The sequence below is a fragment of the Oryzias latipes genome, chromosome 8 (assembly GCF_053564925.1).
Source record: "Oryzias latipes strain Hd-rR chromosome 8, Olatipes_Hd-rR_3.1".
Classification (NCBI taxonomy): domain Eukaryota; kingdom Metazoa; phylum Chordata; class Actinopteri; order Beloniformes; family Adrianichthyidae; genus Oryzias; species Oryzias latipes.
In genome coordinates this window covers 14,607,557-14,623,196 of record NC_136244.1, presented here as the reverse complement: position 1 = coordinate 14,623,196, position 15,640 = coordinate 14,607,557, and the positions used below count along the sequence as shown (strand labels likewise).

The window sequence follows — 15,640 nt, the reverse complement described above, 5'->3', positions numbered from 1 at the left end:
TAAATCTTTGTAAGCCTCTTACTGAGTAGAATGGAGGGCTTTAACAGGTCTGATCCTCGTCTTTAGATTAGTCATGATAAGGCTTATTTTAAGTGAGCAGTCTCGTCAGAAAAAAAGATTTAAAAAATGCCTTTAAAAGCCAGCGCCCTCTTAACCCGGGGTGGTCATCCATCACAGACTCTGTTTTCTAACCCTTTGTCATAAGTTGACCCTGGCTGGAGGCCCTGCGTTGAGCTGAGATCCACAGACTTCTTTCTCCTCTGAAGGAAGCTTCATGCATCGAGGATATTTGCAGCTCAGCTCCCATCCATTTGTCCACCTATCCTCCTGAGCGAGCTCACAGCAGGGGCTGCAGCCCATCCGAGCTAAGGAACCTAGCACCGACCAACCTAGGAAACTTGTGTTTGGACTGGGGGGAGACGTGCACTCAGAAAAGACTGAGCTGGTGGTGTTGACAACCACACTGTCTCACCGCCTCGTCTTGATTTTACATTTAGAGAGGTTTCCAGACCAGGCTTCTGCAGGAAACAAATTCAAAGTCTTTCTTTGATCAGGACCACAGATTTTAGTCGACCACATTGCCAGCTTTGCCTTTCATCTACTCCTTCTATCCTCTACTGACCACAGGAATGCAGATGCAGCTCCACTCTCTCACTTTGTTTTACTCTTTTTTCCTAAGCAAGACTAGAATGATCCTTTAAGCTATCCCCTGAAGAAGCAGATAATTCACCTCCTGGAAAAGAAAAACTTTTTTCATTCGATTTGGGAGTGTTTCTTCTCATTTCGTCTGAGTGCAGCATCTGGTAAACACTCTTTACACGGAATGAAAAAAACTGAAATGCAAACCATCAAAGTGTATGGCAAAAGTGATTGAGGCTGCTTGAGTTCAACCCTAGAGAGCAACACTGTCATTAAAAAAATGTTCTGAGCAGGTTTTCCAGTCAAAAAAGTCATGCTAATGTTAGTTGTATGTTCAACCCAGCATGCACGCTTTCAGGATGTTGGCGCCATCATGGAAAAATGCAGACCACGCCGAATGCTCTCTTTAGGCTCATGACGAAAGAGTCACAAACAAAATACCTAAGCCAAAACGGTAAGAAAAACAAAAGCTGGGATCAGTACAAATTCAAAGCATATCACTCTTTGGCTAGTTAAATATTAGGCTCATGTTGTTCCTTCCCCCAACATGCGGTGGGTTTTCTGACCTCATCCGCCAAGGAGGCATGCATGGGTCACTCAAGACCAGGAAAAGCACTTCCTGCCCTGGAGAAATGCCAGGAAGTAGGAGAGTTCTGAGTAAAAGCTTGTTTTGAAAATCCCGTTTCCACACGGGAATAACTGCTCTCTATCGGAAGTATCTCTATAATCCCTCTTTATTTCTCCCTTTGTCATGAAAATGACCAACAAGAAGACATTCAATAAATTATGTTGCATTTCAGAAGCTAATTCTGACACTAAATCAGAAAAAAACATAAAATATTATTATTAAATGGAACTGCCAAAATTAAAATAAGTCCCACATTAGCTCATCTAACTGCTCGTTTCTGCTTCATTTAGCTCATTAAATGTTCTTTTGGGTGCAAATACTTAAGATCTATATAAAAAAAATAGCTTTATTTGCAGCAAAAACCCCCAGAAAGGCTTGATTATCTAAAGAAACGAGTCAGTGAAAAGATAAGATCTGAGTCAGGCTATGATGCACAGCCCCAGATTTGGTGAAAAACAAACAGCATACCATCACAAAAAAACTCATTCCAACCGTCAGGGGGAAAAGGTCAAAAAATGGAGGAATATTTTATCCAGCTTGTGATGCAGCTACAGGGCTGCGGCATTTTGTTTCCTTTGCACAGACTTGGATTCTTCTGTGTGACAACATTTCCTCAAGTACAATGTGAGGTTGTCTCGTTGACAGCATGCAAATGAAGTTGCTGTGCTTGCAGACAAGATCAGAGCAAACCTAAAATGCCTTCTGATAAAGGTAATCAGCCACAGAATGCACTTTCTTCACCTCTGAATTGTGCTTTGTTTCCATGTTGTTTATTTGAAGTTCATATTAGCTAAGTTTCACCCCACATTTGTTTTCTTCTTTTTGAACAGGCACACCCTGGACGGATGCTCAATTGATCACAGTCAAACAAACTCATTCCTAAAAAAGAGGTTAATATCACATCCTGTATTTGTATAAAGTCCACCATTTACACAAATAACTACAGGAATGATAAAGACAGCAAAACATGCTCAAATAATCAGTTTAAAAAAAAGCCAAATATAAGTTTACTCTCCTATTTCTTACAAAACTGGCATATAAAGCTAAGAACCACTGCCAACGCTGCTTAACTAATTTTGTAACCAGTATTTGCAATGTTTGCAGTAATGCACACATATACTTTTATTCCTTTTCAATTGATTTTAAGATCATTTGTGTTTATTTTCTGTGGTTAATTAATACCACACTAAAGATTACTCTTGTTTCCTGGTCAACAGCTGATCAGTCTCTTGTTCTTGTTCTACTAATCTTTCCACGAAGACTTTAGATTTCCCGGTTCCTTCCCCCACAGCCATATGGAATCTTACATGACCCTTGAGACTGATGAATGTTTGAACATCTCTGCTGGTTTGCAGCCTCAGTATTGGCATGGTCATTAAAGCGTGTGGAGTCCAGATGAGGCCGTCTGTGTCTCAGGAGCCCCCTTCAGAGGAAGAGGATGTGAGCGTGGAAGCACGGATGGGAAATGAGGTGAGTCATCTTTGAGTGACACAGCAGCATCCAATCAATCAATGCCTTCACTTAGTCATCGGCTTTGACTCAGCAACCATGCAGCCTCCATGCAGAGAAAAACTGCTGGGTCACATTTTTATTATGAGTGCATGAAGAAAACAATGCTTTCTTTGTTTCCATTTCCTTTTTTCTTTCTGTCTCCTGAACGGGCAGAGACTAATCATCCAGATAACATTGCAGACTCAAATGCCCTGCCTAAAACAGGAAGCTCTAGCAGCCAAATGGACAGGGTTGTTTCCTTAGCAACAGAGAGAACATAACAACCCTCGCTGCGTTATCTCTCATTGACATTGTACCTCCTTCACCGAAAAAGCTGGAAGGGAGGAACTGATGAGGAAAAAACGGCTGAAATGGATTGAGCCCTTTTGTTTTTGCTCAGTCCCAGGGGGATGAGGACAGATCAGGTGGTGGGTGTGCCACCTTGGATTCATCTCTGAAAGGGCTTTGGCTGTGGATTTATTGACTGTATTTTTTACTATTCCCTCAGGGTTGTGACCTCTTAATGGAGTTTATTGTGTTCTTTTCAGCTTCAGACTGCCTCTCTAATTATGGGACCATAAAATTATATCACTACTAGGTGCATGATGGTAATTTCACAGCAGTTTGAGTTTAAACGTGATAAATGTTTTTCATTTATTCCAAACTATAAGCCAAATAAGGAAATGCATAGGATTTAAGAACCCACAATATGTTCAACACGTTCTTCTGTTTGTCCTTAGAGTAAAAAAATGTAGTAAATTCTGCAAAAAAAGAATTTAATGGAAAATTAGATTAGAATAGAATAGAATAGAACTGTATTACCTTGTTACTATAGCTCTATTGATAACAGGAGATAGATAATAAATAACACTGAAAATATACTCTTAAAAAGTTAATATCGATGATTAGCGATGACTATTGCCCAGTGTCTATGAGCCATTGTGGAGCCTGATAGTTGACAGGATGAAAGATCTGTGACGGTGCTTCGTCCTGCATGAAGGTGTTAAAGTCTCTGACTGAAGGGGCTGCTCCTTTACACCCATGGATGACGATGGATTCCTGTTTCAGTAACTGATAGATAAGCTATTTGAAAAAATGTTTTTTAATGTAAATCAGGAGCTCTTGATAATCCCCATACATTTTTTTCAGATAGTCGTGATTAATTTAATGGTAATCAATTCGAAGAAGAAAAAAAAAGGGGAGGGGGGAGGGGGGGGGGGGTAATCTGCATCGTCTACTCGGATATTCTCTGTTTTGCCGCTAGAGGGCAGTGCCAACACTGCAAAACAGAGTTTTGGTAACCTGGTGACACCAAAACTGTGACCTACTTTCAGGAGCTGTAGCAGTCACTCTCACAAAGCGCCACTGTTTCAACCCCTTTTTTGAAGATATTTATTTCCTGTAAATCATAATTGATCAGTAATATGAAAGTTTTTTGTCACTTTTAGACAAAACATCATTGTAGCGCTTTGAGATTTTACCTAAAATGCAAAGCGTATTCTAAATAAAATTTATTATTATTATTATTATTATTATTATTATTATTATTATTATTATTATTATTATTATTATTATTATTATTCACATTGGTTTTAAACACCCCCTCCAATGAAAATCATGCTTTTTGGTGTTCTTAACACAGCCTTTTTCTCCTGATAGAGGACATATATGAAGAAAATTGAGAGTAAAATTCTGTTTTTGAGTATTTCTTTATTCAAAATCCTGGTGAATCAGGAGCAGATAAAAAAACACAATTTAAAAAAAGCTTGTAGATGTGACATGGGGGGCCACAAGCTCCCTACTCTGCTCAATTCTAATGCATCCTGCATCCGACTAGTTTCATGTACGTCTTCGTTTTCCTCGTCCGAGCTGGCATCTGGCCCTAAAACCGTTTTTAAATTGCTGAAGGGCAATTTGCAGTGTAACAGATAGGTGATGGGAAATGAGGGTGGGCTTACATTGCGCCATTAGTTCTGCCCACATCTCAGAGGTGAATTTCCAATGAACTCCTGCTGCAGATCTATGTCTTAGAAAATGACAAAGGTGTTTGATATTGGCTACAAATGCCATAATCATAATTAAAGACCACTGGTGACACTCTTAAAATAGATTAAATGATCACCAGAGCGGGACTTTAATTCTCCCTGTAGAGTTAAGTATCAACCAGAGTAAAACAAAGCAGAAAACATCAGTAATTAAATAAAATTGACATTTTTTTTTTATTTTTTCATCAAACACACATTTTATTTAATAGTGTACTATAATAATGATTAAGTAAAACAAAACGAGCAGTTTTGTGGGACAATAACAAGAAGATTGAAGAGTGAGACAATAAGTGAAAGTATAATAAGAAACAATAAAAATCGAAATCCGGAAACATAGAAAAAACATTCCTGAAAAGTGATTACCAAGTTAAAATATACTCTATATGTGTAACTATAGAGATCAGTAGAAAAACATATAAACATGTATGGTGAAGCAAAACATTCTCAAAGCTTCTTTGTTCTGTGGTCTAATATTTGCATCTGAAAATGTCAAACATCTCAGTCAGCATGTCTGCCGTCTCGTGCAGTTGCAGTTCCATCTTGCTCTGCTGATGCTTAACTCGCAGCTGCCGTATGGACTTGCAAAGTGCTGATTCGAGCATTGGTGCTTTCATATCAGACACCACAATGTAGGTCACGTGAGTCTGACTGAAAAACAAGTGTTGTTTCCTTCTCTACGCCTAGTGAAACTTACCAACAGGCACAGTCGACATGTCTGCTGTCTGGCTGAAGATTGCAGCCGTTCTTTGTGTGCTGAGTGTAGCAGGTAAGGCCTAGATGGATAAAGATGAAAACCTTAAAATGCAGTCTAGACAATAATAGTTAGATTGGAACGTTTTTGTGCAAAACAAATATACAGCAGGAAACTAAAATGTGCTTTTTGTGTCTTTTTGCATGCAGAGGGGGACAACGTAGTTTGGAAAAATGTTGGCGAGGACGTTGCCATCGCATGCAGGTCTTCACAGAAGGAGCCTTACCTTTATTTAAAGAAGGGGCTCCATGAAAACATTACCCTTTTTTATGCAGACAAAAACTCTACCAAGACACACATAAAACCAGAAAACAAAATTCAGCAAAAAGGAAAATTCCCCAACATCACTTTTACAATCAAGAATTTGACAGCGACTGACACAGGACCTTACTGGTGTGTGTTTGTAAGTTTTGATGGTAAACACAAACGAACCACTGAGAAAAGTAACGGATCCATCCTTCTTGTGATCAAAGGTGAGCATCATTACATCTTTAAATTTGTCTTCAGATTAAAAAGCCCCTCTGATGTACATTTCCTGCATTACATTAGATTGAGAAGTGTTGATGAAGTGATGTAAGAAAGCTTTTCGAGCCACTTGACTAAACTTAAGTTCACCTTATTTTGCGTTTCACATCTTTTTTGATTCCAAAAAGTGATTTTATTTTTTGCAGTAGTGGTATCATTTGAGGGGAATTTTCACAGCATGGTTGAGTCACGGAAAAGTTCAACTTGTTATGCTGATGGAAAGTAGTTTCAGACAGCAGGAAAATCGAATGAATCACCAGACACATAAAAAAGACAGAGAAGCAAGTCTTGTGAGGTGAACAATGACATGTGGACGTGTTTTTCTGTCCTTCAGAAGACCCTGTGCCCAACTGTTCATCAAAGGAAAACATGTTTTTGGTAGCCATCGTGGTCTCTGTCGTTGCGTTGATCACCCTCATATCGAGCATCATCTTACTAAGATATTCTAAGGTATTTATCACTGTTTCTGATAGTTGTGTTTTTGTTGTTTGACCATATGTATCTTTGGTTAGGATTTGGTCAGTTTCCTGTGAATGGCTCAATAACCAAACCGTAAACATGGTTTATTTCCATTTGTTTTGCCAAAATTTTTAATTGCAAATTCCAAATGTCACTGAAATTTACATGTTGGTTTCCTGATAAATAAAAGTTTTTTAATAAAATTGTTTTTAAAAAGGGATTCACTTAATGATACAATTAAAACACATATTAGACATATATTAAACGTATTAGTTTTTTGTATTTGGCCTTGCATCTTAAAACTCCAAATTATTGCTTTTGGGTGAGCAAAATGTTGTGCTAAGTAACCTGCATAATTTTATATACTTTGATCCTAAATTGCCCCATACTGTATACATAAACATAAACAAAAAAAATTACAATTTTATTCAAAAGAACGTTTCAGTTGTTAGTTTACTTGTTGAGGTTTCAGTGACATTTACAAAAGAAACCGTATGGGAGTAAAGGTGCTATTTTCTGTTACAGATTAAAGTGTAGCAGCAGCTTAAGCTCACATTTCAATCAAATAAATTGATTCAAAAGGAAAAAAAGAAACACTTCACATCTAACATGCTGATATTCTTTTGCAATCAATCCAAGTACGAGTGCTTCAAAAACAAGGCAGCTCGACTCCCCATCAACGATGTTTATGAGGACATGCGGGGAACAATAAGACGGTGAGGACGGGAGTCTGCAGGGAGTCTGCAGGGAGCAGCACTCCAAAGACACGTCTGTAGCAGAGAGCCAACTCTTAGAAAAGTTTGTGCATTTATTACTGCGTTTTTGTTAAAAAAATGTAGCTTGTGTACATTTCTGTGAAAATTGATGAAGATAACTGCAATTCAGAGGGATGAAAACAATTTCACCTATGATTTTTATTGGAACTTTTTTTATAAAGAGTTGATGGTTTTTGTTGAGCAGTGTCTGAGTCATGGTGGAGATGACTGAGGGCACTTTTGAGTCATTGCCAAAACCGAAAACCAAACCAAAAAAAAAAAGGAGGAATGGTAAACTGTTGCCTCATTCAGGGATCAAGCAGCACAAGAACTAAATATGTAAATTCATAACAGATGTATTGTTTGTACAAAGTCCAGTGGCCTTCTCATTGATGAAAACTGTGTTTTGGTTGCCATTAAATCACCATGACACTCGCTTTTCTTTTATTCATGTTGGTTATTTTATCTTGAACTTAGGGTAGCAGGCTCTTTCTAGCAGCACCAAATCATGATGGTGCCTCTGCCGTGTTGAAAAGCTAGCAAGATGTTTTGATATCCACTGGCTTGTTTTTTTTGCTTAACAGTTAAGCTTTGTTGTTGTGTTTTGTTCAACTATATATTCAGTATCTGTTTACAAATACTATGTTTCCTTTTATTTTAAAAACTCTGTAGACTTGAGATGGTGTGATTTCGTTAGGGAGACTTCTTTATCACCGCCTACACAAAAATGAGGAAATTTACTTTAAAAAAAACAGGAAGTTCCTTTTTTTGAGTTTTTGTGTTAGCTGCATGTTCATTAAGGTCCCTGAAACTGTATATTAAAATCATCCAGATTTATAGTCTGCATTTACACAAGGCAAAACAGTAAAGTGCTGTAAAAATGCAAATAATAAATGAATTTTATATCAAATTGCAATCTTAAATGTCTCTTCTTTACCCCCCTTCCCCCACACACACACACACTGCATTGTTTGGGGTGTTTTTAGCATATTCTGGTGGTATTTTTCTCATAATGGAGGATAAATATGAATACAATTGAGCTGTAATCAGGAGCAGACAGAAAAATGCCGTTGGAAAAAGCTTGTAGCTGTGACATTCGCCGGTTCCCAAGTTCCCTGCTCCATTCTGATGCATCCACTCGCAGACAAATAGATCCATGTACGTCTTTGTTTTCCTCATCTGAGCTGGAATCTTAAACGAAATTGGATAGCTCCAATCTTGCTCCCCATTTTTGTTGCTCTGGTAATGTTAGGCTGGGGTTGTGAAGGACTGACTGTAAGCCAGCAGGAGAGAGTGTAAACAAAAGCATGATGGGAAGTAGGGGACATCTAACAATGCGCCAACAGAATATATAATGAACTACTGGCACGCTGCAGAAAGTATGTGCTACAAAACACATTTTTATTAAAACTTTGGCTAAAACTGCATTATCATATTTAAAAGACCACCAGCAATGATTTTAAAGTACAGCAGATGATTGTATGTTGGCTTAACACGACCACATTTTTTCAATTTTTGCACTAAAAGCAGGACATAAACACCACCAACAAACAGAAAAAGGGTATTTTTTACATGTGATGTGGGATGGTTTTACATAAATTTAGCTATTAAGGATATTTGCATAAATTTTATTCAGGTTGTAACGATTCATTTTATCAATGAATTATATATCCTAATTTGTGGATGGCTATACAATTCATTGTCAAAATTGGTTCATTTTAAACGTTCCAATTCACTTATCTAAAATGGCAAAAACTGATCTTTAGCCAAAAATTCAACCAGTATGACTCAGAGATAAATGAGTCCTGAACAGTGCAGGTGAAGTTTTCCAGATTCCTTGTTTTCCTTCTAAGATAATTAAGTGTGAATTCAATATGTGAGCAAACAAGTCAACAATAATTTAAGTCAAATCCATTCACATTTGCATTGCATAAATCTGAGCCCACTGTTGTTTTTCCACACAGAAATAATACAAACAGAAAATTATTAGAACAATTTACTACAGTGTGTGGTGACATGTTTGTGAAATTCAAAGTGTTTCCGCACATTGGACTGAAAGGATGGACTGTTCCTTTTTTGCTGTCCTCCTTGCTGTCCCTTCGCCGCTGTCATACACTTGGTCTTTTTTACAGTGCAGTAAAATAAGCCCACTCAATCCAAACAGTGTTTTCCAAAATCGATTATCGATTCTTCTCATTCTGAACCATTTTTTATTGAAATGAATCTAACTGATTCCATTAACAACTTGCCTCAGAAAAATCTGGTTGAATCATAGTAATAAAAATTGATTGATCGGCTTATCGTTACACCCCTATATTTTACACTTACAGAGCACTTTATAGGTTTGCATGTTTCATACACTCCTGTCAAATCAGGCAGCAATGCTTTAGATTGTTTGTTTTCTTGTTCATTAAGATTGTTGCTGCTTAGTGACCTCTAGCTGTTGTGTTGCTGGTTCAAGTCCCAGAAAGATTCCCTCCTCCTGTCCCTTTTGATGGTAAGACACAAAATCTTAAACGATACTTTTAATGATAACTGTTTAAAAAGACATGTTCTTTTGATTTAACATTTATCATTTCACTATTTAGATGTGTTTTCTTGTTTTTTTAAGTCAGTTATAGTTTTGATTTAAGAAATAAATATTAAACTGCATTTGTGTATTGGAGAAACAATCAGATCTTTAATACCAGTAAATAACTATACAATATGAAAAAAATCTGTTTCTATTATGTAGTTTGTTGGTGTGAATTTTTACACTCAATTGTTGATTCTGGTTTACACATCCTGAAACAGATGTTCTATAACCGTGTTCATGACAGTTTATTTCCTCTGTTATGCTTCTTTAACAAAGCATAATAACAATAAAGTCAGGTGTTTTAGGCTAAATCTAATATTTTTAATCTTTTCAAACAAGTTGATTTTAGGTTGCATGGGAAAATCAACACAATCTTTCCTGAAGAAGTTCAGGTCAAGTCAGTACGTGTTGGCTTATGCAAACAATGGATCTTCAAATGCTGTAAAACATGGAGGCTGAGTGCTGAAAGACACTTTGAGTCAACAAGGGCTTCTTGACCAAAAAAAACAAAACAAAACAGAGAAGTGTGCATATGGAGGGGATGCAAGTGTGTGCGGTCACAAACTCCAGTGCAGAGATGCACCAAATATGTGTCTTTGGGGTTTTGGAGGAAATGTCACGGTACGGCAAAGCAAGCGGGCCGGTCGATGTTTGTTTTTGAGTTTGTGCATTGAGGCGACATGTGAAAAGTCTAGCCAAGCATAAGAGACGCATTTCTGAAGCCGGCGTCACAGTGAAATGGAAACCAGTGACCTCTCTTCCAGGAACCCCAGTGAAATGACAGTCAGGAGGTCGTCTATGCGAAAGGTGTTGCTTTGTTTTTCATGCAGTTTCCACTTTAACACCCTTTTGTGCTACTAAAGCACAAAACCCCAGATTTTGCAGGTACTGTGATGTATAAGGATCCTCCAAACTGTGTCAAAAGATCAGTAAAGTGCAGTAAATGAAGAAAAAGTGCTGCAAGCGTAGAACCAGTTGAACCCCATTGAACTATCTACACTACAGAAACCACTTATTAAGAGCAGATTGTCAAAAACCTTAGTGCTGCTGATTAAAGAATAAAAGCTGAATTTGACATGCAGTCTCATTATTCACTCCTCATGCTTTCCCAAACTTACAAAATATGTCAAACACCGGGGTTTTTTGCACTCATCTTATCAGTGGAAACTTGTGGCTATCAGCAGTTGCTTTTGGAAGTGTAGAGAGGTGTTTGGTTCGAATTCAAAGAGTCAAGTTTCAGAAAAAGCGAATCTGTTCTTTTTTCCCCCCATTGGAGTCGATACTTAAAATGTATGAAACCCTGTCTTCTATATTTGTTTGGTCCGAGTTTACCGCTGTCTTATTTCAGAACAGGATGTGGTGACAGTCTTGTGAACGTCTCATCCCGCTTGTGTATTTTGTTTGTTCCAAGAGACCGAGTGCTTGTGTTTGTTTGAGTGGCCTAAAATATTTCTCTTTTTTCCCATCTGCATTTATTTTTTCATTCATTTTTGATGCAATTCAGAAACATGTTAATTGTCTTTGTTAACAAATCTAAAGCTTACTTTTGATTTGCTGTTGTTTGCATTTGATTGTATTATTTTTGAAATGACGAATGAACTGTGTTGTTTTAGTGTGTCCTATTTCACAAGGAAACACCTGCAGATTTAACATGTTTTTAGGATTAAAATAGTTTTAAATATTATATATACGTTCATCAATTACAAGTGAATTATGTTGGTATTTCACTGCATTTTACTGTAAATATTGCAAATATTTCTACCTTGAGCCTAATCTCACCTTCTGCAGTTAATGACACGTTTTGTTTTACAGCGTAAACACAACACGGTTCATCCTTTTCATTTGTTTTTTTTCGCAGTGGATTCACACAGTGGTCACCGTGTTACTTTCAGAATTTCCTCCACATAGTGTATTTCTAAGCGGTCACTACTAAAAATAACTAAAACATCTGTAAAATGTTTTTCAAAAGGAATTCTGTGCCCAAAACCTTTTTAGAAAGGCTTGTAAATGGTTAATATTTCTGTTAAAAAAACAATTTTTTAATCTCAGCAGTCAAACTTTGTATCATCAAGCAGTTACAGAAAGAAAAAGATTTAAGTTTTTTTTGTTTGTTTTTTTACTTTTTACTTTTTTGTCCTTTTTTTAAAACATCCTTTTTTAGCAACACATGTTCATGGTTATCAAATAACAGCACCCAAAAATATGTTTTTAATTTGAGTCCTCTGAGAATTTTTTGAAAATAGAAATCAAATTTCAGTCAAGGTCAACAAGTAGACCCTGACTAAAATTTGTTTACTGGGTTCTACTTGTGTGACAGACTTTTTATGAGGAAGATTCTTTGAAGCAATACTTGAAAACCACAAATATTGCATCCAAGTAACGGCACGTATTCATTGCAGAGCTTCAACAATAGTGGTGACCATGTTGTGTAATAAACAGAGAAACATTTGTGTATTATGTTAGGAAGAGGTGCTCCGAAACAAAGGTTTTGGTTTTATGTTATACGTTGGACTGCTTAGATGCTGGTTAACTTCTGGTTTTGGTAAGGAAGTCGGCAGGAAGTTTTACAGTTACTGAATTTTAAATTTGCATGATCGGAAAAAAGAACTTAAAGTCAAGTCAGTGCGGCTATAGGGAGTAAAAGCTGGAGATGATGGTAAACCCGTGTGAGAAACTTGACAGGAAGGGCCAAAGCACTTTTATATTTCTCACACCAAAGTTTGAGACATCTGTAGCACAAACTCACTGATTCAACAGACATACTGTATTTGACTTGAGGTTTATAACCAAGGAAACCATGTCAAGATTTGAAAAATGTTTACAAAAGTTCATCAGACTTTTACTGAACACGAACCTCAGTCTGTGGCCAATTAGAACATCTTCAAAAATAGAAAAAAAAATGGCAAGAGTGTGAAATGTTGACTTGTTTCTGCAACAAAGATGTTTATCTGTTTACTGGTGTTTAGCAGTTTTTGTCACCTCTGTGGTAAGTTGAAAAAAACAACATGTACAACATGTGAAAAAGTACATCCTCTTATCAGGACAACATGAATGTAACTAGAGCTACAGATTTTATTTTAAAAAGAAACAAATGACAAATCTGAGCAGGGGCGGTGCTACAACATATTTATTATATGTTGAGCGGGAGGCGGACAGAAGACTTTGGATGGGAGAACAGCAGAGTGGGCATTAGTGCTATTACTAATGCTTAAAGAAGCCTGTATTGAGGATTTCTTCATGTTTGTCAATAATGATACTAATGACCCCAATCCTTTTCCAATCCAATTGACTGCCAGTACTTTATATTTCATTTTAATTTTGATTCTTGTTATTATTTTTAAGTCACTAACAGGTAGTACCGAACACCCTCTATGCTTAGCTTGCTTTTAAAATATTCCCCACTAGTCCCAACTATCTTTGGACCAGTGTGTGCTACTCTCTTGGAGAGCTTCACAGCCAAACTGTTCCTCCACTACCGTGCTTTAGCATCTGCCTAGCTGACCTTTTGCTTAATTTCTTTTATTTTTTTAATGTGTTATTGCTTTGTTGTTGCTTTGACCTTGTGTACAGCACTTTGGGCCTCCTTGGATGGGAGTGGAAGGTGCTCAAGAAATGATTTGAAGGAGGATGTCAAGGTTTTTTGCTGGGGTGGCAAACCCCAAGCTCCTGCATCTCAGTCATTTGGCATCTCTAATGCCCACCCACAAATAAAAAATAAAAATAGTCATACAGATAATACATCACAATAGTACCCACAAAATCCATCCATCCATTTTCTAAACCCACCCAAGCCCTTTCTGGGTCACAGAAATGTTGGAGCCTATCTCAGCTACTACTGGGGGAGGGTGAGGTACATCCTTCATGGGTTGCAGATCCTTTGCAGAAAAAAAGACATCTCAAGGATTTTTTTAAAGAAAATAAACTAAAAGTGAGAACATTGGAAGTTTGGCGTTACAAGAGGTCCACAAGTGGAATGATCTCAGTTTGAGTCTTCAAGTCTTCTCTTGTCAGACTAAAAGTATAGAGAGTGGATGGATGAGTTTGGCTTTTAGAAAGTTTCTAGAACAAAAACAGATTCTGGACATCCAAGGAGAGAAGAGGTGAGTCACATGCACAACAACAAATGTCCTCGACCTGCTGTGCCACACTCCTGCTCCAAACACACACATGCGTCTGTCAACACTGCATTATATGTTTGTGATGGCACAGTCTGATGGGGTATTCCACGCTAGCGCGTGACTCTTTTATTAGAAGAAACTGGGGATGGCAGGGCTCCATGTGCGTCTTTACGCAACAGAAACTCAAATAAAGCCTTTTTGAACATGACAATTTATTAGTTTACCTTAGACAAAACTCTTCACGTAAAAACATTACTACAGTATTCAGAAGTCATCGCTGTCATTTCACCTTTGAGCTTTGATAGGTGCGAGCCCCTTCACGCTTACAGTTACTGTAAACCACTCCCGCTCCTGGATTGGGCGTGCGTCAGGAGCGCAGGTGTGACTGTGTATCCACTTCCCTGCCGACTCCCTCCGAAAATCGTGTTGGAAATAAGGACGAGAATAAATTTAGGAAGAAATGAGAGTGTGCAGAGCAGCAGCAGGGGAGGTTTGAGGTTGATGTGCTCAGAAAGGTAGACGCGCAAAGACGGACAGTCCAGAAAAGTTACTGATGCAACGACACTGTTGAAGAAACCGGAGCAGATTGACTGGGTTTGCTTTTGTTATTTTTATTTTTATTTTTAACTTAACATCAACTAAGAGAGTCTGCAGTCATGAGAAAGTCTTCATACCCAGGTAAGCTTCACTATGGGCAGAGTGGAGCGTGCGTAACAGCTCCACAAAAATCCTTTTATCTCTTTTTTCTTTCTACATATATACTATAACTTGAGCAACTTCCTAAGGTGTACTTTCCCATTTGCGCAAAGGCCCACGCAGGGATCCGTGGGTGTGGTTCTTGAAGCGTTTCTTGATCTTTCTGACTGCTCATGAAATGTCACACACACTGTGACACTTTGACAGAGTTGGCTCAGAGAGCTGAGCTCATTTCTTTCAAGTTTTTCCAAAAAATAGCGGAAAGATACATAGAAAATAACAGTTGCTGGCACATGTAGAGAAACATTTATGCAGATTTAGGGGTGACATCTTTATGACAGCTCCACCCCTTCTGATAATCAGAAAACAAAAATGACTAGATGTCTCTAAAAAAGTTGTTTATCTGAAAGGCAGATGGAGCAACATCATAAACACATACATCTGGCACATCTATAAACCTTTATTGCATTAGAAATCTAAAATAGTCACTTTAAGAGTTTGAAGAGGACAGAACCAGCTGCTTAAGTGTCTGTCAAGGGCGTTTGTTACCGTTGAGTGTCTCTTGTTATGTGACAAGAGCTGTTTTATGTTTTATTTTTTTACTTTTGATAAGCCTTGTCAACTCTGTTTTGTTGATTTGACAGCCTCCTCTTCGTCCCTTGACAGATGTGTGTGGTTCTTCACCTTTTCTTCTCCTGTTCGTTGAAATGTTCAGCGTAAGAATGAAGGTTAAATTGTGAACAAAGATATTTCACCTGCTTATTTTGTTTGGTGATATTAAAGTGACTGTTGCGGCTTAGATTGCCTGTCACACCAGTCAATAAACCCAATGAGTTTTTGCACAATAGTTTTTTTCAGGTCATTTCTGTAGGTCATTGGTCGTTTAACCCTCAAACCAAAAAGCTCATAAAGCGTCAATGCTTGACCACCAGAATGAACCAGAGCTTTCAGATTGAGT

At 37.7% G+C, this 15,640-nt stretch overlaps 1 protein-coding gene and 1 long non-coding RNA gene across 5 annotated transcripts in view; both read left to right on the top strand.

The window, feature by feature from the left end:
* The first annotated feature begins 2,718 nt into the window (after positions 1-2,718).
* Positions 2,719-8,203, top strand: LOC144994298 (uncharacterized). Of its 4 annotated transcripts, none has more exons than XR_013657760.1 (5): positions 2,719-2,737; positions 5,488-5,569; positions 5,704-6,027; positions 6,414-6,529; positions 7,178-8,203. It is a non-coding gene; the product is annotated as an uncharacterized LOC144994298 (long non-coding RNA). The 4 variants fall into 4 exon arrangements; XR_013657759.1 differs by lacking the exon at positions 2,719-2,737 and adding an exon at positions 3,168-3,186; XR_013657758.1 differs by lacking the exon at positions 2,719-2,737 and adding an exon at positions 3,348-3,366.
* A 6,130-nt stretch (positions 8,204-14,333) lies between these two features.
* Positions 14,334-15,640, top strand: part of LOC101169457 (septin-9) — a 61,097-nt gene continuing 59,790 nt past the window's right edge. Inside the window, exon 1 of the mRNA XM_011478256.4 lies at positions 14,334-14,664. Within this exon, the coding sequence (XP_011476558.1) occupies positions 14,643-14,664 (22 nt within the window). The 5' untranslated portion in view covers positions 14,334-14,642. The remainder of the gene's footprint in view (positions 14,665-15,640) is intronic.